General features: G+C 41.2%; 1 protein-coding gene across 2 annotated transcripts; it reads left to right on the forward strand.

Annotated features, from left to right (window-relative positions):
• Nucleotides 1-1,777: 1,777 nt before the first annotated feature.
• LOC103133893 (dual specificity protein phosphatase 10) lies at nt 1,778-25,944 on the forward strand. Of its 2 annotated transcripts, XM_016668289.1 has the most exons (5): nt 1,778-2,150; nt 13,355-13,458; nt 17,547-19,633; nt 20,028-20,330; nt 21,445-25,944. In XM_016668289.1, exons 3-5 carry the CDS (start codon nt 17,563-17,565, stop codon nt 21,708-21,710), a joined length of 2,640 nt encoding a protein of 879 aa, XP_016523775.1. In that variant the 5' UTR covers nt 1,778-2,150; nt 13,355-13,458; nt 17,547-17,562; the 3' UTR covers nt 21,711-25,944. The 2 variants fall into 2 exon arrangements, with proteins under 2 accessions (XP_016523775.1, XP_016523774.1); XM_016668288.1 differs by lacking the exon at nt 13,355-13,458 and having other exon boundaries at nt 1,779-2,150.

Genomic DNA, 25,944 nt, shown 5'->3' on the forward strand with positions numbered 1-25,944 from the left:
GACGAACGAAATAGGACACGGTCCTGCGAAAGATAACAAAGCCTCAAAGGAAACCATTACAGAGACGGCAAAAGAGTTGATTGCACGTCTTAAAAATAACTGGATGAGGAATAATTCAGTTTTACACAGCACCAATTCACAACACACGTTGTCTCAAGGCACTTTCGATTCAGACGTTTCAATTGATGCTGGCCATCAAACGGTACTTTCTATGTTGACGTTAAAAAATACAAATAAATGATCAGAAATGTATATGAAAGTATTTGTGAATTAACAATCATGTCATTAATTAAGTTTTTTCTTTTTTATAATGAAAATGTGATTAAAATAAAACTCAAAAATGGTTGAAATGATAATTATTTTTAGATGGATCATTGAGAAGAAACCTGCTCGTCTATTTATGCTTGGAAAAATGCTAACTATACCACAGAGCAGGCCATTAGAAAGCAAAATAACTATAATTTCATTTTTTTTTAAATTATAAGGTTTTCAGCTTATTTCATTTAAGTAAAATTCATTCTAAAAATCAAACAACATAGTTCCAAAAATATAATTGTACAGCGGTGCTTTAAAAGGTACAAGGACAATACAAAAATATTCCTACAAGCACTCAGATCACTGCTGGCTGGCAAGAAGAAACCAAAAGCTGAAGGGAAGAAGTCTTGTTTGCAGTTTGCAACAAGCTATTGCCTGCAGCAAACATGGAGGAACTTTTTAAGCTAGATGCCAAACAATATGGAAAACTAATTCATCACTTTTCTAGGTTAGGTTTTCCTGCAGGGATCTCAGATCGGGTTGGTGGTCCACCAAAAAACATGGATTTCCCACCCCTCCAAAAAACAAACAACATTTTCATTGCAACGACGAAGATCTAAACCTATTTAGTTAGAATGATCTGGTAAAAGTCATGACATAGATCCATTCGAGAATTTGGTTTGAAATCTGATGTACACAGACTCCATCTGATCTAACTGAGTTTGTGTTGAGTTGCAAAAGAAGCCTTATAATATATATATTTTTGTATATCGCTTTTCTAAACACTCGTGTAAAATTACGAACAGAACACTATGTACATAAAAGCAAAATCATAAAAGGAGAACACTTAAACACATGTAAAAAATAAATGCATAAAACAGGACAGTAGTTATACAAAGCTGTTCTGAAAGGGTGTTTTCCTTTCAGCCTTAAAGTAATAATAAAACGTGTAAAAGCAACAAGCATAATTTTCACATCACAAGTATAAGCTACTCTGTGTTAGTAAGAGTATAATTAAAGGGGGAGAAAATTTGGCAATTTAGACAACACTGATGCAAAGTACGAGAGCATTTAAGCAAAAGTATTTCAAAACAATATAAAAAAACCAAAATTCAACACTATTATAATTAAATTAGCATCATGTCACCTGTAAAACTTTTTGTCATACAAAATAATATTAATTAGCTTAAATCACATAACGTTTGATATATTTTTCTTATTTTTACTGTGTTTACTATCCCTCCATTTGCCCACTTAATCAATCAATCAATCAATCAAATTTTATTTGTATAGCACATTTCAGCAGCAAGGCGTTTCAAGGTGCTTTACATAATTAAACAAAAAAAAAGCACATCATGTGACATTGAATAAACAGTAAAAAGGAGAAAGAGATTTTGAAAAAAAAACATACTTTATTCCCCCCCCACACACACACACATACACACACAACACCACCACCACCACCACCAGCCCGCACGTGCTGCGTGCTCGCCCCTGCTCCGCTCGTCTCGTGCGCGTCGCCATTGGTGTGGGATGATGTCATCCACGGCGGAGACAATAGAGCCCACCTCCCCCGTCAGTGTCTCCTCGCCACACGCGCACCGCGGCTCGGCGTGACACACGCGCTCGGACGTGACGCCAGCTGAGTGAGCCAAGCACTTCTGATGACATTCGCTGCCGCGTCGGTTCAGTCCGGAGCCCGACCGAGCTGCCGAGCATCCGCCACTCAGACCGGGGCTGCTCTCTCGCTACGCTTCCACGCAGAGGAAAGTGTCACACATCTGGATCGGCACACTTGACCCACCGGCTCGTTCCGCTCGGGGTCCACGGCATGAAGCGTGGGGATTTGTGACTCGGCTGCGCGTGAGTGATGAACACGGAGCGGGACTCTTGATGTAAGTCATGTTTAAATCTCAGTGATGTTGGTGACTGTCGGCCTCAAGCAGCAGGTTCCAACAAAGAGCCGCAGAACAACCTCCACCTGCGTGGCCCGATGACTTCCACTACAATAGCAACGTGTTGTTAACGTGCCACAACACGCAGCGCGCGCCCCTTCGTTTTTTGTTTTTTTGTTTTTTGTTTTGTTTTGTTTAAAACCCACGAGAAGGTGGCATATGCAGGATGATTATTGGTTCTGTTGGGGTGAACAGTGCAGATTTAGGCAGGGAGAAGAAGTGAAGGGACAGGCCTGCTGGTTCGGGCCCACATCAGCTTTATTTCTCATCATGGTAAAGGTTGGCAAGACCGCAAAGATGCGATAAAACATAGAGTGGGGGGAAGAGGGCAGTGCGCCACCTAGCCGCAGAACAGGAGTGAGTGTGTTTTTTCCATCACTGACCTGCAGAGTGGCCCTGAAAACAACAAGGCAGAGGAAGAACAGCCAAGATTGTAGAGCTGGTTTACTCACCACCATTTGAGCCTTTTGTTGTTGGTGCAAGCAGCATCGGTGAAGGATTAATGGCTTTAACAGAGGAGACTCTTTATATCGGAGCTAATTCGTTCTGTTTTCTGTTGCTTTTTTTGAAGGACTGCTTAGACAGAAACTAGTCTGCAGAAAATGTGACTGGTTATAAAACTCACAAGAACCATTGAGGTGCAAAAACAAACAAACGAAAAAAACATAACTTCCCGTGAGGCGTTTATTGCACTGTATGTATTTTAGATGCCAGCACGAGTCTTTATTGTGACAGGGTCACGCCTATTGATCACCCCACAGAGAGTCATCACTCAGCAGCACAGCTTGACGCTGCTTTCACACACCATAGACTTTTGACTCATTGCTTATATAAAACCACAGGAACCCTTGTTGGTGACAGAGAAATGTTTCGCTAATGTGCTTTCCTCATGAAATCTAAAGTTTCTGATGGTTGTGGGGATTAAAATAAAACAAAAAAAACAAAACAAAAGAAAGATGCCACTCTGGCTTGAGGGTGATCATTCACAATACGACAGGTGCAGCCTTTCTCTATGAGCAGTTAACACTTATTTCTAATTGGCCGGCTCTATAGTTCTGAACTGTGTGCTTAGATGGAGCCATTTCACTATTTGCTGTGTGCATGGATAGTCCACTGTTCCACATCGCTATGTGAAAAAAATCAATCACTATTTATCTCTGTTGTGCAGTTCTATGTACTGTATGTAGGCTTTACGCTCAAATACTCTTGTCAGCATTGTGAACCAGAAGTAGACCCAAAGTTATGCATTTTATTTATTTTTTAATAATAATAACCCTTCAAACTGTAACTATCTCACCTGACCAAATGCGAGGTCTGATGCTGAGTGCTAACAGCCACTAAGTCTCCACGCAGACCGTCGTGGCGTCGCAGTGAAGCATAGATCACTTAATGAGGTCTTAGAAGCTTTGACCTTTAACACCTAAAGGAATCGTTCCATCCTGCAGCCGAAGTGAAAGACTTGCAGCAAAACCAAAAATCCCCTTTGGGGTGTTTGAGGGATAATATGTTCACGGAGGCGAACCATGGAAGGACGACTTGACAACACAATGCGTTTGGCCGTGGTTGGCGTTGGTGTGAACACATGAATAATCGGCACGGGGGGAGGGACGGCCTCAGGTAGGCTCGTTCTGAACGCCTCAGCGCGTTGGATCTAAATATAAATAGATTATTTCGCAATATTAACGAGATTTTTTTGTCTTTTTTCTGATTGACATCTTTTTTTTTTTTTTGACCTGAACTTCATGTATGATTTATTAGAGGAGCTAAATGCTTAATGAGAAGACACAACATTTTGGTTCACAAACAGTTTTTGTTGACCCAGTGTTTCATAAATCTCAAACTATGTCCTAAAGTCAACACTGGATTCAAGGATTCGTCTAAACACGTTTCCCCAATTAACATCTGAAAATATTGAAAGTTCCCAAACAGCAGTCTCATGTGAACGAAGCACCAGTTTAGCAACGTTTATTCTCTTTAGTCTTCAATAATTTGACATGGCGTATCACCTCTGTATTTATGATCAGTCGGCTTATTTAAACATGGACCCAATGTGAAATGGGATTATTCCTGAAAAATGTCAAGAAAGGTAGCTTCTAAATTGTCCGACACCCTGCAAGAAAATATTTCTGCCACAAAACAAATGCAAGACGTCCAAAACCAGAGCTGAAAGTATTGAGCGATGTAATTTTGCTCATGCAGGCCTGGGAGAGAGAACTGATTTCTATGTATGTGAGTGTTAGCAGAGATAGAGGGCGCCAAGCTTAAAGCTCTCACCCTGATATCAGCGGATTATAAAGGAGTAAACCTATTTTATACAGACGACAGCCAGAAATGACAGCAACTGGATAGCAGCATCTGCAAATCAAGATGTATTGCCACATTTTAATACTGTGACCTTTTTGTGTCATCTTACTAATGTTATGACGAAATAGCGAACCCAAACAAAACTCGACGAATTATCACTTCACATAACCTGCAAGACAAAATCCTGACTGACCGATTCGAGGAAGTTAATTATGCATCTAAACTTTGGTTCTCTGGGGTCACACCATTCTCCAAAATGTATGTCCCTTAGAGTCACTTAACCCAAGTTTAGTGATAAAAGTAACTTTTTTTTCTGTGTGTGCTGTGAGGCTCTGAGGTTGTGTGAGTTTCCCACCGTTGTTGTTTTTGTTGCTTTTCCTTGAAGACCGTCTGGCGCCGATTCCAAAGGGGGAAAAGAAAGAGTCTGTTTTTATCCACTTCAGCTCATAGATGTCACTGTTGGCTTTTTATGTTCAAGCCATGCAGACTCCTGTCAAAAGGAATCGTCTCACATTTTATTTGGGTTATTTTTCTGAGGCGGACCTGAACACTAAATGGTTTGGGGGATTCTCTTTGCTCCAAAGGTTATTGTGTACCTGAAGAATGTAGAGGCTATATTTAAAGATCAACCTAATTACTCTCATGCATACCATAACATGCCGCACAAACGTATTGTTTAATTAGGAGTATGTGAGTCAATTTAAACATGGAACATGCTTTTTGTTTGCCTCCTTTTTGGTACTTCTACCTTGACTCACCCTGTCACATAAAACATGATGGCGTTCTCTCACCTTTAACATAAAGTGCAAGAGGGGTTAATGCTTCTGTGAGGCTCTATCCAAGCCAGAACATTTTCCATCTGAGGTCCATTAAGGTTTCAGTTCTTGCTAAGTCCGCCTGTATTTTGAGAAGATTATTTAAAATATATTCAAAGCAGATTACGGTTGGTTTTATCTTCACCTGTCAGAGGGCTCAAATCTCAGCCAACGACAAAATCTTCTTTTCAGGCGAACTCTCTTCACAGACTTCTATTTTTGGAGGCTTTTTGTTCTGACTTTCTGAAAGATCACACTCCCGATTGCGTGTTTTAATGCATTTTTCTTGAGCAGTTCAGTGGCCTATAGCTGGCTTAGTTTAACATATTCCCTATAAACGTAATCGTAAACTTTCTTTCAAATAATGAAAGTAAAAACCCTTTTTTATTTTTTAATCTCAGACGGGGATTCTGATGCTATTTTTCCTGAGATTTGTCCACTCAGGTTTGTCCGCATGGTAAATCCGTCAGGCTGAGAAGAGAAGAAGAAGAAACTGCTGCATGTTTTCCATCACGCCGTTCGCTGGTTTTCCTCTCCGCTCTGCAGCTTCAATCACTCTGTCTGCTGACTGCGGACGTTAAGGGATGTAATTATTTTGACTTGCCCCCTTCTCGCCTGACGTGATGTGAGGTCTGACGAGACGGACGAGCGAATTTAGCGCATATCTGGAAAGGGCCTTTTAACTGCATCAGTTGCATCTGCTTTCCCCCCTGTAATGGAAAACATTATCATGTGCCCCTCACCCTTCTTGTGCTTCAGATTGTGTCTGCATAATCTCGTCATGAGATTGGTCAAGATGCTCTCCTATAAACCTCTACAGTGCCGTATAACAGCAAGAGTTTCTTCATCCTGGAGACTATCTAGGTGTTACTCCACCAACGTAGAAGTTATCTGCCCTCTTTAGCATCAGAGAACAACCTCCTTTCCTTAACAGCCAAATGTCCAGACCATCTGTGTTGGGCTCCACAGAACTGTTGGTACATAACAATCAGGGATTCACACCTGTTGTCCAATCGAGTCTCTCCTCTCTGACTAGAACCTGTAAAAGGTCAGAGCAGACTTGACGGACTCCTTCACCTTGCAAGGTTTTAATACGTTTCTTATTTCTTCTCAACCAGACTCTTGTTAAAGTAATTTTTTTACACCACCCCCCCCCCCCCTTTGCCAGTTCATCCAAACGGATCTAAATCAAACGGCACCGATCGTTATCGGGGTGTATTATAACGCCAGCGTTAACGCGCCGCTTCAATTTGGGCGACTGAGTCAGGGCGAGTCGCTTTGTTTATTTCCTGTGACATCATTAGATTTGTAACGTAAGCCTGAATAGAGTTTGAGTCATCTTGTAGTTTTTCTTTTTTTCATTCACTGCACTTGGTTGAACAATTCATCAGTCATTTGATTTGATTTTTGTGTTGATCTAACTCCTTATCCGTTTGTTTGTTGTTGTTTTTTCAGTTTTAGTCACGTCCCTGAGCTACACTCTATAAACAACCAGCTATTTACTCCTTCATTACTGATAACGACAGACCCGGCTAATGTTGTCGTTTTCATTCCGAGTCCTCAGAGCTACGCCCCACTGGGCCGCCGGAGGGATGTGACATCAGCATCAAGGCTCCCTCTGATCCCCTGCTGACTGTTTCCTCTTTGTTTTTAACAAATAGGCCTGGCTCCAGACTTATTTGTATATTTAATGATCGCCTCTGATGTTTACCCAAGTGCATTTTTTTTTCTTTCTTCCGTTTAGCTTGAACACGATTGAATCTATTTGCTCCTACCTCCTTGACCAGATGTGAACATCTAGCGCTATTTCTCTTGTTCTTGAAGCAAACATTTTCTCGTTGCGGATGTCTTCTTTGGTCCTGTTATGTGGACTAATTGAGCAAACTGTGCTGCACGTCTCAGCATTTAATCTGTCCAATGGACCCGACGTCTCTGCACACTCCTGCAAATGTTACTGCTGCATCAAAACAAATGGAGCAGCTTGCATGTATTTCCTTGATTAGCTCCCTGTAGTTAACCGAGCGGCTGAAACGGTTTGATGTCCTTTTTCTCATGTAAGGATTAGGAGGGCGACTCAGTTCTGTTCGGCTTATTTATGTAGAGCCAGCTCACAGCGAATCTCAAAATAAGCAGGTCCAAATCCAGAATCCTATTCAGTTCAGTTCATGCTAATGCAGTCCGCTCAGTCGCATTCAGATCCACTAGAATCTGAATCTAGTGTGTCGGATTCTAAACTCGGTTAATCGTATTATCCTAGTTGCTTAAAAAAGGTTGTCTGAGGAAAACTGCAGCAGTTCCTCCTTCTGAGCAGGCATGTGGCGGCAGCAACTTTTATGGGGAGCTTCCTCCAGGTAGCGGAAAAGACAAAGTCATGACAACTTTCTATGGGGGAGAAAAAAAGCAAAGAGTAAGAGACGTTTTTTATCCATAAAAGAGACTTAGCTCAACATGTAAGAACAGATCAGGTGTTTTTTTTTTTCTATTAGAGTCCAAATTTGGGAATATACAACATGTTTTGTCAATGGCATTTTCAGGAAAGGGGCAGAGCTAAACACTGAAGGATGGCTTCTGATGTACTTTCTATCAGAAAATAAAAGAAAAGAAATGCACAAGCTTCTTTGGCAGCAGTATATCGATTTGTGGCTTTGTCCAGAAAAGACTCACACAGAAAGAAAGTTTCTTATTAGAAAGTTTGACAAATGATAATCTTTGGCGCTCGGAGCCTAGTAGAAGACGTGGCGCTGGTGACCGTCCACTGGTGGTGGAGAGGATGCTGAAGGTGGAGAAGGGGTGGAGTTGTGTTGAATCTGGTATAGAGAGGACGCCAGAGATATTGAAGATGCCTGGTGTTTGGAGGAGAAGATTGGCGCCGATAGTCTGGGAAAGAGGCGCATGATGAGATGAAGAGAGTTTTCCAGTCTGAGTTTTCTTTCATGAGAATGAAAGAAAGGAAACTGAAGGATAATAGCAGCGATGCTTGTAAATAATACAGGACTGGAGCGTAGGAGATGTACCGTTGTGTCACTAATGTTACATGAACGCAATAAATAATAAACTCACTGGATGTATTATTCATTTTGTTCAAAGCTTTAAATACTGCTGCTCACTGGGGACAGCCAATAGCTGCTACAGGCCAGAGTTAATGGAGCATCAGCTGGTTCTGCTATGACCCAGAAGTTTGAATCTTTTCGCAGGAAATTGTAACGGCAAAGGATTTCAACTAGAGAAAATATCTTTGTCCGTTCTGTACCTCAGTTTGAACCGTTTTCCATTTTTGTTTTATTAAAACAGATGGTATAAAATGTTTGTACATGTATAGATAATTTGGCACTATTACCATTCTTTTGAACTGACAGTTTACATATTCCTTTCCAATCGACAGCCGGACTGTTGTTCTGAGTTTTAGGTTAGGAATCAAATGAAAACAGAGCCACTATGTGATGTCCTTATTTTGAGATTTGCAGCCTCAGTCAGCAACTATCAGGTTGCCAATGATGTGGACAGCAGTCGGTTTACATTTTTGGATGCAATATTTCCTGTCACAGCAGCAGGTCTGCTGTAAACCGAGTCCACACCTCGACAGCTACACGAAAACAAGCAGAGCGCCGTAAACAGAGGAGAACCCTCCACCTGCTGCGACAGTGTCTGCCCGTCCTTAAGAGCTTTTAAATTAACAAATCTAAAATTTAGGCCTCAATATGTCTTAAATTATTTTTCAAAAAGCAAGTTGGCATTAAACACATTAGTCTCAAATTTAGTTTTTCTTTTGCCTTTCTCGTGGTACTTTTCTGTCTGGAAAATGTTTGAATAGTGCGCAGACGCCGTCGTTGCGTTTTCGATACAGTCGAGGCTACCACTGGCTGCTAATGTCTATGGCTAATATACCCTTGCTAGCTAGCTAGCTAACTTTACAAAGTCCATCGCAGGTAAGAACAAATTTATCAGCATTAGGTTGGACAACATTCGTCTTCACCACTGGTCTCCTGTTGATTAAAAGGAATGGCAATTAATCTCATAATCTTGAGTAAGAATCTGAAAATCTCTCATGGTTAATCTCACAAGGAGTACCATTTCTTCCTCCATAGTTTTTCATTCTTACACACACACACATACATCCATATATAATGTCGTTCATAACGGTCTTAAAAAAGTCTGTGTTGAATTTGGAAGTCCGATGCGGATCATTTTCACCTTGTTGCTCCGATGTCATCCTCTCCACTGTGTGGGCGTTTGGCTCCGTCATGTGTTTTGTGATGAAGTAGCTGCATAAAAGTGGGGTGGAGAGTGGGAACGGAGAGCTCTTCATCAATCTTGTGCATTCAAAGAACCATCTTGAACGTACCAAATACGCGGCCTCTCCATTTGGAGCAGAACCGCGCATCCCAAACAGGCCAGGTGATGAAAACTGTGGAGCCTGCAGGAGAAGGAGAGGCCTCTGTGATCTCACTTTGCAAATACCAGGCGCTGTCTTTATCAGATGATGAAGAAATATGTTTATCATCTGATTTAAGTAAAGTGCTACAATACCTTGCATTAGTGTTCGCCCTCTCATGTAACAATCACAAAATGTATAAAAAAATAATAAAATCAGGTAATAGATCAACAAAATGTGATATATAATTTTGAAGTGGAAGGATTTGTTTTTCCACTAGTTTGTTTGCAGCAGCTGCCGTGCTTTTTATCAGCTTGGCCGCTGCTTTCCATAACAAACTGCAAACAAGACTTTTAATGACTTTTTCTTTCTTCTTGCCTTTGTTCCAAACTGGCTTAAGGAGCTGCTTCTCTGATTAATGCTCTCTGTCCTTGGCCAGTCGTCTCAGTGAGATGATTAAAGTTTCATAATCTAACCTGGTTTTATACTTTTTCCCAACTTTCTCCCCGAGCTGTCTGTTTGTTCACTAAGGTCAAATGTAAAAGCACTTTGAATTGCCTTGTTGCTGAAAATGTGCTATATAAATAAAATTATCTTAATGTCCTAGAGTCCTTCACAGAAAAGCTGGATTTATGCTGAGACTAAGTTACACATATGTACTTATTGATTAACCTGATGGTAACCAAGGGTAGGAAAAATAGAAACCACTTTCACTTCACGATTTTGCAATACTTTGTGTTGATGGCCTCAATAAAGTAAAATCAATACTTTTGCAAAGCTTTATCCGTCTAAATACCGAATTTACATGCACAGCAGTGTTGGGTGTTTATGGGAGAGAAATCTCTTGACAAAACATTGACATGTGCTCCGTCCTCCTCCTGGCGGTTGGCTGTCTGTTATCTTCCCTCTGCTGGTGTGTTGTGAGCCGACGGAGGCCATCATGAACTCCCCCTGCAGACGTTTAGAGCTCTTGCTTTGTAGCCCTGCTTCCCATCTCTCTTTTTAACACGTGTCTTTTTATCTTTGTGAGTTTGAATTCCAAATTACTCCTCTTTCATGTGCTCCACTTCAGATGGAGCTGAAGGGATTTCATAGCGTAGCCTCCTTAAGCTTTTGCATACCTGAGTGGACGCGTTCTGCAGTGGTTTTGCCGTAAATATCGTCCTGTGACATTTAGGTGTTTTTCTTTTGAGAAGATCTGATCGTGGCCTTTGTTGTGATTCGCAAGTATAGCTTTATGCTTCCTGTGATATCTTTGGAAGACATATAATGCCGTTTCACCGCATGTTACAGCTATTTTCCTGCCACTACTTACTACAGAGGTTTGCCATTACACACTGTCTGATGGCCCTGAGTCAGGAACGCTTCGATTTGAGCCATTAAATTGATGGAAGAGTTTCTTTTTCAGCGTTCTCGCAGTCAACACAGAGCCAGATTGTGCCTGCGCTCCTGCACTGTGCAGTAACACTCTGCTCGGCGTTGTGTGCTTCCCGTTATTCCTCTCTCTTTTTCTCTTACTTGGCTGTCACCTCCGAGGCAATCTGCTGTTTGGCAGTTTAAACAGCTAACAAGTGGACCACACTGAAAAAACTGCCAAGAGAAAAGAACAAGTCAGTTCTTTGATCACGAGCGAAACAGTATTTTTTTTTTCTTTTCTCAGACAGGCCCCTAAACTCTTTGTACTGTTTGGCTGCAGGTTTTAAGTGAAGCAGCTTCAGGAGGGATGTAAGCGCACAGAGCAACAGGACTTGGTAACTTATCAGCTTCAGTGGCTAATTGGGATCAACCAACAGAAGTGCTTTCACATGAACAAGGCTAATTAAACACAGTTTTGATTAACCTCCTAAAGAGACCGTTTTAGATCATTTTGGTCCAGAAGCATTTCGCCTTCAGGACGAGAGAAAACACGGCAGAGACGTGACAGGATATCAGATGTTGTTCTAGCTCAGATTGGAAGATTTTTGCATCAGTTTGGAAGTGAAAACCCCAAAGACACGGCCGCCGGTAGAAGAATGTCTGTAACGCTAAATGATGCATTTCTCTTTTTGTGTGTGTGTGTGTGTGTTTTATTGAAAACGTCAAGTTGCAATTAAAATGACAGCAATGCAAACAATAAACATTCAAAGAAGTGGGTAGAAGTGTAAACCTATTAAAACCCAACCCTTCTCCAGCAACATCACAAAATCTCATCCTAATTGTAAGTATTGTATGAAAATACCTTCATTCTACTCTCAGGTTCTTGCTTAATGCAATGCATTCAATAATTTACAAATAAAAACTCTAATAACAACAAAGTAATCATAATGTTGAGGATAACAGTGCTTTGCAACAACAACAACAACATGATAATACGTCAAGACAGTTTCTCATATTTAGTGTAAACCATTTCCTGATTTGAATTGGTTAATGTTTGGACATTATTTTAGTTCCATAGTTTTACACCACAGACTAGAACATAAAAACTCCTTGTGGTTCTGATCTTACAAACTTTAAATTTTTCTTCCCCTCAGAAAGGATAAAATCCTTCTTCTTTTGAGAACAATTTTTTTTTTTTTTTTTTTTTCTGGCAACTGTTGATTTTGTGCTTTAAATAAGATGTACGCTGTTTGTAAACTCACCAAATCAGTAAGTTTTAATAATTCCTCTGAATTCAGACGTTAACACATTCAGGACGATCTGGAATAATACCTGTATTGTATTTTCACTGCCATATTGCAGTGTTGCGTATCAGGCAATTCCGATAACCACCCGATACGATATCATCAAAAATTATACATACTTTTATTACTTACTTGTTAGAGTGGAATGTTAGAAAAGACTCGATCAAGTGATGTTACTCAAAAAAGAGAATAGTCAACAATAAGAACTGACCCAATATAACGGGAAGGAGCTTCTATCAACCTAATTATATCAGAGATTGTAGATGTGTTTCAATAGAATCGGGTTCTCTTTTTTTGATTGATTGGACTGATTTCTGATATCAAATCAGGTTGAGATGATCCTGATATGCAGCCAAAGTTCTGCCAATGTCCTCCAGAAGTGTTGACATCCTTGATAGATGGTTAAAAAAGGCATTAATATAAATGTGTGTCTTGCTGCAATAACACCTTCCAACACTGATCTTTATCTGTTAATATGAGTGAATCTGTACATTGAGATTCCTCAATAATCCATATATTCAACAAAATATTTTTTTCTGCTGTAAATTTTTAGCACTCAAAGAATTTAAAACTGATTGAAAAGTCTGACTTTTTACGCTATGTGTCTTATTTTAGAGCGTCCGATTCGAGATTAGACCCATTAAGCAAATCAGGCAGAATGCTTGACCTAATCACGCTGTCAGACGAAATGGCAAATCAGATCTCTGTAATCGCCAGCGCTTGTGCTGCTGCCCCTGGCTCTGGCTTTTGCTCATGCTTTTGCTCATTCTCCCGTGTTTTTCCCAGTAAAACATTGTCAGCCAGCGACACTACCACCGAGTATTTTTAACTTCTGTTTGGCCCAAGCTGCAACTGTAGTTGAGTGAAAATGCCAGTGGCCAGCCCGCTCTTTCTGTCGCACACTCTGCTTGTGAGGGGAAAGTGATCAGAGTGATAGTGACTTCCACCATGATAAAACTGGGTCAATGTAACCCTAACCCCCCTCCACTGCAGGCAAGGCTGAAAGAGAGGGGTGGAAAAGAGATGAGGATACCGTCACCAGACTGCGCGAGGACTTAAACATGGAGACACCGGAGCGCGCTTTGCTTTCCCGATGGGTTGGTAACTGTGTTGTGTTGGGGTTGAACTCCCGTCCCCACAGTTGTTCTGACATGTTCCTTCCTCTCCCTGTAGTCTGTGGTTTATGGTGCATCTGTGTGATCTGCCCCTCTGTAGATTTATCTCTGCCCACTTTTGTTGCTGTCAGCCGGGGTCGTGCACTTCCAGGTCTTCCCAATGGTCTTCCATTCCCAAAAAGAGTCTTTTATTTTTTTTAAACTATGGTTGTGTTGAAATGAAAATCCACCCTATGGGAGGGAGGGGCTGTAGGTTGGGTAAAGTTTGCTTATGTCCATCCTAGTTGACTGAGAGTGGCCAATCAACTAAACCAGTGGTTTCCAAACATTTCCTGCCCCCTCCTCCCCCCCACCCTATGGATTACAAATAGCTGTCTGGTTGAACGATGTCTGTGGGGGGTGGGGGGGGAGACTTTTTTGGGGGCAAAATGAATGTACATAGCTGGATATAGACAACAACACCAGTAGCCTACAGGCTACTTGTTAAGCAAGGTCCTGTATTGATATTAGCTAGTCAACTCAGTCGGTTAGTTTGGAGGGAAAAACTGTGAAAAGTTCTTTGCGTTTTGCTGGTTTGCTGCCGTGATTCTAACACAACTGTAGCTCTGCACAGCAGCAGCAGGTCTCCTTCACAGGTGGAAACCCAGCGCGAGCGTCGTAGCGCTCATGTTGCGTTTAAAGGCGGCTCGGAAAAACAGGTTACAACACGTTAACAACGGATTAAACAGTTTTAACTGCTGATAAAAGTGACAGAGGACACAAATATGGGAAGTGTGGAAGCCTCTACTGTATCAAATTGACATAGGAATAACAGAGAGTTGGCCATTCTAAGGTTAAAACCCAGCGCATACAGCATTCATGTTTTTTTTTCTTGTTTTTTTTTTCATCCAGACGGCTTCCCGCGCCACCCTCTGCAATGGCATGGCGCCCCCCCTAGGGGGCACGCCCCACAGTTTGGGAACCTCTGAACTAAACAAATTCTTGTTATGTTGACCACTAACCTCATGTGGAGGCTTTATGCGCACATCCAATTTTCCATGTTTAGCACCACTTAAAAACTGCGTTTTGGGCGGTTTTTAGGGTTTCTGTGTGGATGAAAACATTTCTGGAAAAGGCTCCATGCAGACATGAGCGTCTTTAAAACTGGCAACCAGTTTTAAGAAAGAAATGTTCCCATGTGGATAGAGCCCAAATCAGACAACTTTAGACAGTCAACATGCTACTAAATGTGTTCCACCCATTTCTAAGTGTCAAACTAACCATACAAGTAGTTTCAGTGAAAAGTTCGAGGTCCATTAGCATGCACTATTCACGGGGGGAAAGATTAGCATTACACATGTGGCTCACTAGCAAAGCTGGAACTACAGGTGGAGCAGAATGTGCTTGTATCTCCATTACTCTACTTGCATCAAGCAATAAAGACCGAACGCTCTAACACAATGGAGGAATCCTTAAATGTAACAGTTGAGTTCGTGTTCATTGAGAAAACCTCTGATCCTTTACAGCCAACACAGACTTGAACTTGATGCTAAGTTTAGCATGCTAACATCATCCTCGCTGACCAGTGCGGCCACCCACAGAGCCGTCTTGCTGGAGGAAATTGAGGCACTTCATCAAGCAAAGATGGAGGCTGATTATAATTACCCGTGTATGTATCAAGAGGGTGGATTTTCATTTTAATGGCAGTAATATTTCATCCTAATGTCTCACAGCAGCCTTATGACTGCACTGCAAAAAATGTTAATATCAAACTAATGTAACAAGTATAGCAACTCTATAGGTAGCATTAATCACAGAAGCAATTTAAGCTGCTATCATGTTTATTTTGCGCAACTGCTTGCATGTGAAAAACACTCAGATAATCTTTTCTTGCAATAAAATGAAATGAAAAATTACTCCTTAGCTGCATTGTGTTGTTGTGTATGTGGGTTCCCTGTTTATACCGTGGCATGGACAAATGCTTGTTTCTGGCAGGCCCAAAGAAATTAGCTGGTTTGTTCTGTTTGCACCAAGGGCAGGATGAACCAATACCATAAATAGAGGCTGGAAGTTTTTCATTTCAGATGATCACAAGACTCTGCAGCTCTCAAGCAGCCTCTGAAGAAAAGAAATGCTCTAAGCTATAAGACATGAGTCACTTTCTTGTTTTCCTTTCGCAATGCAGACCAGAAACAACAAATGCAAATTGATTTTTCTTTTTTTATTTGCTTCAAGGTACACACGCTGACAAGCTATAGCTTATCCGTATTGTGTAATTATTTCATCCATAGCAAAATTTTTGGTTAAACATCTCAAAACAGGCATTTTGACATATTCTTCAGATTTAACATGTAAGTTTTCACCGATGCAGTGGTTCTCAATATTGTTTGCATCGCCAGGATTTTGTGGCATCAAAAAAGAAAACTGTAATAAATGATACATAAAAGAAAATTTTTTTTCTTTACAAATTAACTGAAGTACTGTGACATTTTCTTGAATTATAAAATAAAATGGCATAATAAAATAAGAAGTGTGCACAACCTTAAACAAAAGCTTTGTTGATGCACATTTTGATTTAATTTTAGTCAAAATGAGTTTTTCCAATCACCCCATATCTGGACTGCGCAATATTTGCCAACTCTGCCTCGCAAAGCTTCTCCAAATCAGATTAGGATTAGAATCAGATTGTGAGGACATCACAACACCCTGACTCACAGCTTTCTTCAGGCGACCCCCACATATTTAGTCAGATTTCACTGAACCATTCCCCTGTGAAGCCGCTCTTTGGTTGAGTTGGATCTAGCAAAACCTGTTTTGTTTTTTTGTTTGTTTTTTTACATTTTTGAAAGCCACTGCGTTGTAGTGCTTTAGCTATTTTTTCCATGATTTGGCTTATTATTTCAAATGAATGCATCTTGTTAAGAATTGGGCCCCTCAGAGGGGATGAAGGTTGTTGCAGCTCATTTATCACAGCTTTTGGGATTTAGCTGTTAAGAACCCTCAGTGCCATCAGGATTAGCTGGGATTATGCATTGCCAACAGCAACCAGGTTAGCAACTTCAGATATGACAAGGGGAACAATTTAAACTGTAATTACAGACAAGCATTATTGTCCATGGCATAAGCAGGACCAGACTGGGAGCTGCATGTTTGAATGGATACATAAACTGTAATATCCATCAAACATGCACTTGAAATGAACCTGGTTTTTGTTGGGAGGTTTCTCCTTTTGTTGATGCAAATGTGAATTTCTGCAAGGTCGAAACTAACATTTAACATCAGAGGTTGTTTATTTTAATAGTTATGCAAAAAAACAAACTGCTAGTCTCTTTCAAATACAAAACATATGAATTTGCTGTGAATATGTGTCACCACTTTTAAGAGTTAACAGTGCCTTGCAAAAGTATCAATGTCCTTAAGGTTTTTCACATTTTGTCACATTACAACCATAAACAATATGTATTGTACTTGATGTTACAGGCCAACACATTGTGGTGCATAATTATGAAGTGGAACAAAAATTAAACATTACCCTTTTTTTTTTTACGTCTTCATTAAAAATCTGAACAGTGTGGTCATGATTTTTATTTTCCATCTTCTATTTTGATACTCCAAAAGTTCAGCTTGTGTCATTTAATCAATAATATGACTTCAGCTAATGGTTTAGATCAAATCATATTAATTCCTTATTCCTAGTCAAAGTCTAGACCTAAATCAACCAAGAATGTGTTGCAAGACTTCATTCTGTTCACAAGCGATGAAAAGTCGAATGGAGGCAAAAAACCTCGGTTTCTACATTTGCAATATTACTTTTCCTCCACTTCAAAACTGAACAGTTTGTGTTGGTCTTTTCCATCTAAAATAAAATGTTTGTGATTGTAGCATTTTAAAATTTTAGAAGATTTTAAGGGTATCACTCTTGTACGTTAGATTTCGAAGTCAAATATATTATTCCTTTTAATAAATAACTCCACATTTTTAGATATAACAGCAGTTTTGGGGGTTTTGCTACAACTAGTGAAATGTAAAGTGCTTTTGCAATAATATTCCCCTGACTGATTTGATTCTGTCTTTCTTCTTTCTTTGGTCAGCTTTGCATAAACCCAGATGCCTCCCCTCCCTCTTGACGAGCGCATAGTGGTTATTCAGCGCCCCAAAAACGTGTGTGAGGCTTCCCCACAAACCATCCCACAGCATTCCTCTCAGATATCAGCCTCTACCAATGGACGGGCTTCCCAGCCTTCGCATCTCCACGCCTCTCATTCCCATTTTTACTCACCTGCGTGTAAATCTGTGAGTGTGGAATGCAAGCGCAGGTCATCCCGTGTGCAGAGATTCAAGGGCAACCAGCCTGCCATCCCAGCAGATGTCCTCCACATCCCGAGCCACTGCCATAGCAATGGCACAGTAACGCTTGCCCCACGGCTTCCCTCCCACACACATACTATTGATATCAAGGTATCAGTGGACAAAGGGAGACGGGGAGGATTAAGTAACTCATTAGGGCGCGCTGGAAGTGTAAAAGCCGGCAGAGGGAAATGCGTCTCTTCCCAGTTTGATCAAGGACAATGCGAGAAAAAAACCGGAAGCTTTGGGAGGCCCTGTGGATTCGAGCATAAGCCACAACAGGTCCGTCAGCTGTCGTCGTCCCCTGGAGGGATCCTCCAGTTTGTCCCTGCTCAGGCAAATCAGCATACATTCAGGGGTGAAAAAGAGAAAGAAAACTCCAGTTTTCATTACAGAGGTGACCAGGAATTTCCCTCTTTGGGTCACAGGAAAAGTTCCAAGCTGGGAACTGTTCATCAAAGCCATAATAGCCACAGTCTGCCCTACCACCACCACTCTGTTCCTGTTCCCCATGCTGCCATCCTAAACTCCACCTATCCTTCGTCTCCCCCGTCCCAAACCACTCATGTCCCAGTCTCCTTTCAGCAGCTTAACCAACCTCACCCTCCTCGCACAAGGGATCACCGCCCTCACATTCTTCATGGTCTTCCGTTGTCCCCCTGCTCCTCCCGTGTCGGAGGGTTCCCTAGTCCAGACCACACTTGTACCATTGACTGTGCGCACCCATTCAACTGTGGCTGCTGGAGGTTGGTAAGATGCTCGGGATGTAAAGGAGACTCTTCCAGTTACCAAGGAGGTGGAGGAAGCACTTCTACCTCATTTTCCTGTGGCCACAATGTCGGCGCAGTGAAGAGAGGAAGTAAAGACATGGGCCTGAAGAATCTGGGTGGCTGCCTCTCCACCGCTTCCACATCAAACACTTCCTCATCTAACAGTACTGCTTCTGATTGTCGAGCAGCTCTGTTCAAACCTCTACCTTGTGCCTCCTGCGGCGGAGAGGCCGGAAACTTTGAGAGTCCTGCTATTCTTCGGAAGAAGCTAGTAGGAGGATGCCTTCCCTGTACTTCTCTGTCGTCTTCAACCCCTTTGCGGGCAATCCAAAGCTGTGTGTCTGGTTGCAACAACAAGGCATCTCAGACTGGCAGTTCTTCCTGCAGCTACTGCAGCAGCGACCCGATAGTGGTGACGTTCAACCCTCGCCGGGGAAAGCCTCCTGGAAGAGGCTTAGGACCGACTCACCCAATGGCTATGCTGCAAGCTGACGATGATGACTACAGCGTGCGCACCATCTGGCCTGAGGAACTGGCCAAGAAAATGACCCATTCCAAAGCCCAAAAGAATAACTACAATGGGAGGAGTGTTGGGAAAAGCTGTTCTAGCCAGACCCAGAATGGCAGTAACGGACCCGGCCTTGCCCTCTTGGACTGTCAGAACCTTCAGGAATACGGTCAGACTAATTTCACAGACCATGCTGGCCGACGACGGCTTCAGCAAGGCAAAATGGCTGCCCTTGGTTTTGTAGGCAGCAGGTTGGGATCTAGCTACGATGATGGCCGTAACTCGTTGAAGAGGCTCTTGAATAAAGCAGAAGATGTTGGAATGAGCGACAGTCCTGAGCATGGCCAAGTGTATCCGCGATCGCCCTCTCCCCGCTCCGTGTCTCCACCATCACCCGTGTCCTTTTCCCCTCCCCCTTCGGCCCCCAGCACACTGATCAAACCCAAACCCTGGCAGAGAGAAAGGGAGGGAGGACACTCTCTGCCGTCGGCTCAGTCCCTTCACCTGGCCCTGAACTCCCTTAACAGAGAGCAAGATGAGGAGAACAACCGAAGTAAGACTAACTTACAGTCCACCCGAGTAGAGCAGGTTATGTCTCTTTATTAATGCTGAAAGTACAAAAATCTGGTAGTCTAAACACCAATAAGCTAACCCTACATTAGCTTATTGTAATATATTATTATATTAATATTGTAATATAAATATTACAATATTTTTGTAATATTTACAATACTTGAAACTATACATTTGAGAGCATTCAATAAAATTTCAAAGTAGCTACATAATGTTCGTGTTGCTAGCACGAAATTACACCCAACAATGAATGTCCAGCATGGCGTTGTTTTTTTAGCAGCGACCAGAAGTCGATATCCTTTTGTTTGAAGTTGAGTCTATTAGCCACTCTCGAAATGCCAATGCGCATCCACACTTTCCTTGTTGTTCCCCAGTGAGGCTGTCTTTGCCACTCTCCTCATCACTGCCTGCCTCCCTGTCCGATGAGACTGTGATGACTCCTGATGCGGAGAATGCCGTCATTAGCCCGATCCTGCCCTTCCTGTTCCTGGGGAACGAGAGAGACGCCCAGGACCTGGACCTGCTGCTGCGCCTCAACATTGGCTACGTGGTAAATGTGACCACACACCTGCCCCTCTACCACACCAACGCGGGGCTGCGCTACAAAAGGCTCCCAGCCACTGACAACAGCAAGCAAAACCTTCGCCAGTACTTTGAGGAGGTTTTTGAGTTTATTGGTGAGAATTCAGCTTTTATAATCTGAATGTTTTGTTGTGCGTGTCTGTGTCTATGTGGTGTAAGCGTTGTGTTTGGATTGGGGAATTAGCTCATTTGCAGGTCTGCTAGCATTTAGGTGAAGGTTTGCTATCAGTTTCCAGTGTAAAGTTAAGTAAAACTAAAATAGGAACTAGGAAATGTTTGACTCTCATTGTAGTTGGTTAGGGTTAAAGAAATTACCATTTCTGTTTTTAGAGCTTTCCCTTTTTCTATAATAATGGTTTCTACATTTCCATTATAGTCCTGTTTTCAAAAATTAGCAGGGAACCTTTCTGGTGATCCCACACATGCTGGACACAAACTGTTAAGACTTTTACCTTCAAGTCATCGCTAGAGAAAAACACAGAGATTGGTTGTCTCTCTGATGAACATTAACACAGTCCCCAGAACAATATCTGGCTATAATGAAATGTGATGTCATTATCATGATCAAAGTGCTTAATGAAAAGCAACTTAAAATCAAGGTAGATAAAGGAAACCAGTAAATTAATTTAGCAGTCAGTGGCAGTTTTGTCGCCAAATAAAATCAGTTTTGTTTTTTGCTTGGGAATGTTGTGGATTATTTAATTCTGGTCTTAATGGTAAATAAATCTGCAAATCATCTGCATAACAAGGAAATTTAACATTGTGCTGCGTTATGATTGATCCAAGTGTCAACATGTGTAAGGGAAAAAAAGCAGAGGTTCTAACATAGAACCTTGTGGCACCCCACACAAAAGAGAAGAAGATAAAGAGGGGGAACAAATGAGCTTGACGGAAAAGATTTTCTAAATCAGGTAAGCGGTAAACCACTTCAAGACTGTCCATTGGATACCAACACGGTCATGCAGGTGAGACGAGTACAAAGCAAAGGCTGCTGTAAGGTCCAGCTGATCTATCTTTACAAATCCTGGAGGTGCCCAGACAAAGAACTGTGTGCGTTTGTGGTTTCATACTCCAAAATGCACCACTTTTAAGCAAAGAGATGCTCTGTATTCTTGGTATATTTCTACTTTAATGTCAAAATTACAGTGAAAAACGTCACGTTTCACATACTAAAGCAAACATTGACCAATTTGTTGTTTTCATCCCCAGAGGAGGCATATCAGAGTGGACAGGGCGTGTTGGTTCACTGCCAGGCAGGTGTGTCCCGTTCTGCAACCATCGTCATCGCCTACCTTATGAAGCACACCCTCATGACCATGACGGACGCCTACAAGTACGTGCGGAGCCGTCGGCCCGTGGTGTCGCCCAACCTGAATTTCATGGGTCAGCTCTTGGAGTTTGAGAGGGACCTCAACTCCGGGGTGACTCCTCGGATCTTGATGCCTAAACTAAATGGTGTGGAGACGCAGGTTTGAAGGGGGAAGGGGATCGACGGTCAGGACTGTGTAGCATTAAAGGGGCGTTAAAAAGAAAAAGAGTGCAGCACATTTTTCAGAGCGACAGGTCGAGAGAGAATCTTGGCGGGTTTGGCAAATAGTGCACTTTCAATACTGTGAAACATGAGACAGAGGACTGGGTGGTTCATTTGTTTCATTGTTAGACAATTTGATCCCCATCCAGCGTACTGTTCATAAGATAACGTGCCAATATTTTGTACAGCTCCGACATAATTCAGATATCTTTTTTTAAAATCTAATACCTCTTCCTTTTTGTTCCTGTTTACAGTCAACGTTCATGCAGGAGGAGCGACTTTCTTGCCCGAAATCATAAATGCATGCAGAACCTGAATGCACCATGGAAAGGGTTCTTTGTTAATCATTCATCTACAACAGCTCTTTACTACTTTCCACCACATGTAGCAGCGCGATGCACTTTACTGCCCATTCATTTGTTATCAGAGATGAGATAGGACCTCAGTTACTGTTTTTAAACCATTTGCTTTCATTTAATCAGTTTCATTGTTTCTTTCAGTTTGAACTGTGGAACAGTGAGGTGTGGACCTAGAAAGTAAAGTTTTTTTGTTTGTTTGTTTGTTTGTTTTTTGCCATTTCGGTGGTTAAATTTTGCAGACTCGTTTAAATGGTGCATTAACATGCAATGTCAATGCGAACAATTAGAAATGCAGGTTTTACAATTGTATAAAAGCATTTATTCCACTACATGAGCATTTCCTAGCAAACAGCTCAGCAGATGGTGGGTTCCTGCTGTTGCAGTGTGCTTTTAAATCTTCTCAAAGAGTGAAAACTGATTTTGTTTTTCTTTCTATGTTAAGTTGTATTTCTGTGTTTCCTGCTTAACAAAAAGTAGTTTAATATGTAGCATGAAACAGAGCTGCAGTTTTTTTCTAGAAATCAAGAGAGCACATGGGTGACACTTAAGGTCCTGCAAAGCTGTTTCGGTCATAAAATTGTTTCTGCATTTAAAAAAAAAACAAAATAATAATAATAATAATAATAATAATAACAATAACAATAATAATAATAATAGTCTGCCCGCTGCAGTTTGTTATTCACTGAACGGAGCCCATTTGAAGTAGCACAGTGTTGTTTAAAAACCTTCAAATCTATTTGTTTTTATTGCAGTAGCATAGTTTCACACTGAAACATCTGTTGTGCCCGATAAAGCTCAAGTAAGGTTTAGCAATCCCAACATTTTGCCAGTACCTGTCCCAAACAGCCTGTTTGCATCCAGATGATGATGATGATGATGATGATGATGAAATCATTACTGATTCCTAACCAGGTGATCTAAAAAAAAAATAAAAAAAAACTCCTAAAAATGAAAGAACTACTTACAAAAGGCTTCAAGTCACATTTATGCTAAACGTGTTTTTAGAGGTACTAACTGCTTTAAAACCAATGATTTCTTAATATGGGACTAAAATATATTCACAATGTTTCATACATATTTTCTTTGTCAGAAATTGCTACTGTAATAAAAGCTGAATATTTTTGGGCTTTTTTACATGACAGTGGATGTGGATGCCGATGCATTTTAAGTTATTTGCAGCCTTGAAGCCAAAAATCTTCGAATTACTTTCACACCATTAACCATCATCAGTCCTAATATTATTATTATTATTATTATTATTATTATTCCTGAGCTCGACTCATTTGGCTCGCTGACCTTCTCCATTACTATGCATTATCTTGATAACAAGGTCTTTGGTTTGGTTTGAAAATGTTTCTTGATTCACTGTGAACTATTTTCCAGAGTGGTTCAGACTCCGTGAAAGAGAGAATATAATCTGTTACAGGAGGATTACATTCAATTTAATTAGCTCATTATAACTCAATAAAATAAAAATAAAAAAAAGGTTATTCAACAGTAGATGATGAATTGAAGTGCTGTTACTTCCAACGGATCTTCAGATAGCAGAACTTTAAACACTGTGTTTAACTGGATGTAATGTCTTTAAATCTGTTGGAGCGGATTTTTCTACAATAAGATCATATTTATATTTTTAACAGCAGTGCATACAGAACATTGCCTTGCAAAAGTATTCATTTAATTCGAGATTCTAATGTTTGTTGGGGGATTTTTATTAAACACACCAGTGTTGCTCTGCTTTTTTTAATTTGGAGGCATCAGAGTTGAGGGGGCTAAACACAGTTATAGGACGCACTTTTCAGATTTTTTTTTTTCTTAATCCATCCAATAAAAACCTAATTGAGGTTTATGGATGTGTGAGCAAATGTAGGGTATGAATACTTGCAAGGCGTTGTAATTTGGTCCAAACTTTCACTGGAAGTGAACTCAGTTATTGATGCTCGTCCTGACAAACTTAAAAGCGGCAGCTTTTGGTTTTGTTGACGGCGGCGGAGGGCAAAGTCTGCAGGTTTTTGACATATTTCTTGACAAACGACTTGAAGGTCCAAACGGTAGCAAAATATGTGTATGCGACCGATCAAAGAGCCGTACTACACCAGAATCCTCTGCTTTTCTCAAGTATTCGACTCCGACTGCAGTTAACCCTTTTCTTTCTCGAGCTGTGATTAACGTGAGGTCTGGCTCCAGTTGTCTGAAAAAACCAAAATGCCTTTAGTTTGTGTAAACTGGTACACAGCTGCTGTGGAAGCTGGGTGAAAAAATCCCAAATTTTACTTGGTGGATTTATTTTCGGACTGATCGACTTTGTTATAGTTCTTATATTTTTCTACAGCCATACTTCTTTTCTTTCTTTTTCTTTTTTTGTTATATTACATGCATTTTATTTATTATTTTTTTAAACACGAAGGTCTAGATGGACAGAATGACTCCCTCCAACTCTGCCATGACAGTTTGGATGTTGGCGAACGAGGGTCAATATGGCGCTCTCGTGTTTTGGTGATTTTTTTTAATTTTTTTTTTTTTAACGTCTCGCCTTCTTTCAGCTGGAGAAACATCAGCCTGACCACTCCTCCTCCCGTCTCTGCAGCTCAGCTCACCTTGAAAAGAGAAAGAGAGAGAGGCGGCTCACTCGCTCGCTTGCTGTTGTTACCAGATTTTTTTGTATGAACTCTATATGCAAAATGGCTGCCGAAGCGATTACTTTAATGTCACACTGTGTGAATTTGCTGCACAGCGGGGTCGTTGCTGACCTCAAGAGAGACTCTCTGGAGGAAATTCTTTAATTTATGGGAACTGAAGGGCCTCTTTTTGTGAGTGTGTGAGTGTCTATGTGTGTGTTCAGATTTTCTGTTTGTTTCTCTTGGACACACACAAAAAAAATACTGGGTTATTTCTTGCTGTGCATCTGGGAACGTTGTATACCTTCACTTACTTCGGGGAACTCCAGTTATTCCTGTTTTGAAAGCTTACTTTCAAACTTTGTGGAATAGTTTTCTGTACCAAATTCTGAATTTGAGGTCATTAATGGTTCAGCTGACGAAGAGAAATCAAAGTAGAACACCACCCTTCCTCCATCCTGATGGGGGGGCAAGAACTCTTCTTCAGGTACGACGTCGTCATAGTAACGCTGTGCTGTTTCCCCATCCCGCCTCCAACCAGAGACCCAGAAACTCATGTAAACTTCCCTCTAGCGCTGCCTCCTCCTTCTCTTTCCGCCCCTTTTTTTCTTAATGGATTGTTCCTCTTTAACCAATTGTAATATTTTTCATATTGTAGCATCTGGTCCTTGTATTTAGGCAGTTTCTTTTACCTCCATGTACCGCCTATACTCTTCATAATCCTTCTGAGGTGCACTGTGACAAACACGATGCTGCTATATCAAAAGACTGAGTATGTTGGTCACGTTTAAGCAGATGGGCTGGTGACGGGGAGCCCCTGCTTGATTTGTTTCAATTGGAATCCATATGCTGCCGCTAACGTTTTCCAGCTTGAAATGCACAAACGCGGGATCTGTAGCTGTCCACGGTGGTCTTCCTCGGCGAGTTTTATAGAAAAGAAAGCAACGTGTCTTTGCTGTGTTGCTTTCTTTTCTGCAGCACTAGTGATTCTGGCCAATATTCTCTCTAACCGGTGATGGATTTATGACTGAATCTCCTCGCTAAGCCCAACATTGCGGTACAATTATTTAGATTTTTAATACAATTCATTTTGTTTTAATATATAGGCATTCAAATACTGTTGAGCCATTCATGCAAATACTGAGATTTTGAGAAGATTTGTATGACATGTTGCAAAGGATAATAAAGATGCAGATGTGTG

This window comes from Poecilia formosa, unplaced genomic scaffold (assembly GCF_000485575.1).
Source record: "Poecilia formosa unplaced genomic scaffold, Poecilia_formosa-5.1.2 Scaffold14, whole genome shotgun sequence".
NCBI lineage: Eukaryota > Metazoa > Chordata > Actinopteri > Cyprinodontiformes > Poeciliidae > Poecilia > Poecilia formosa.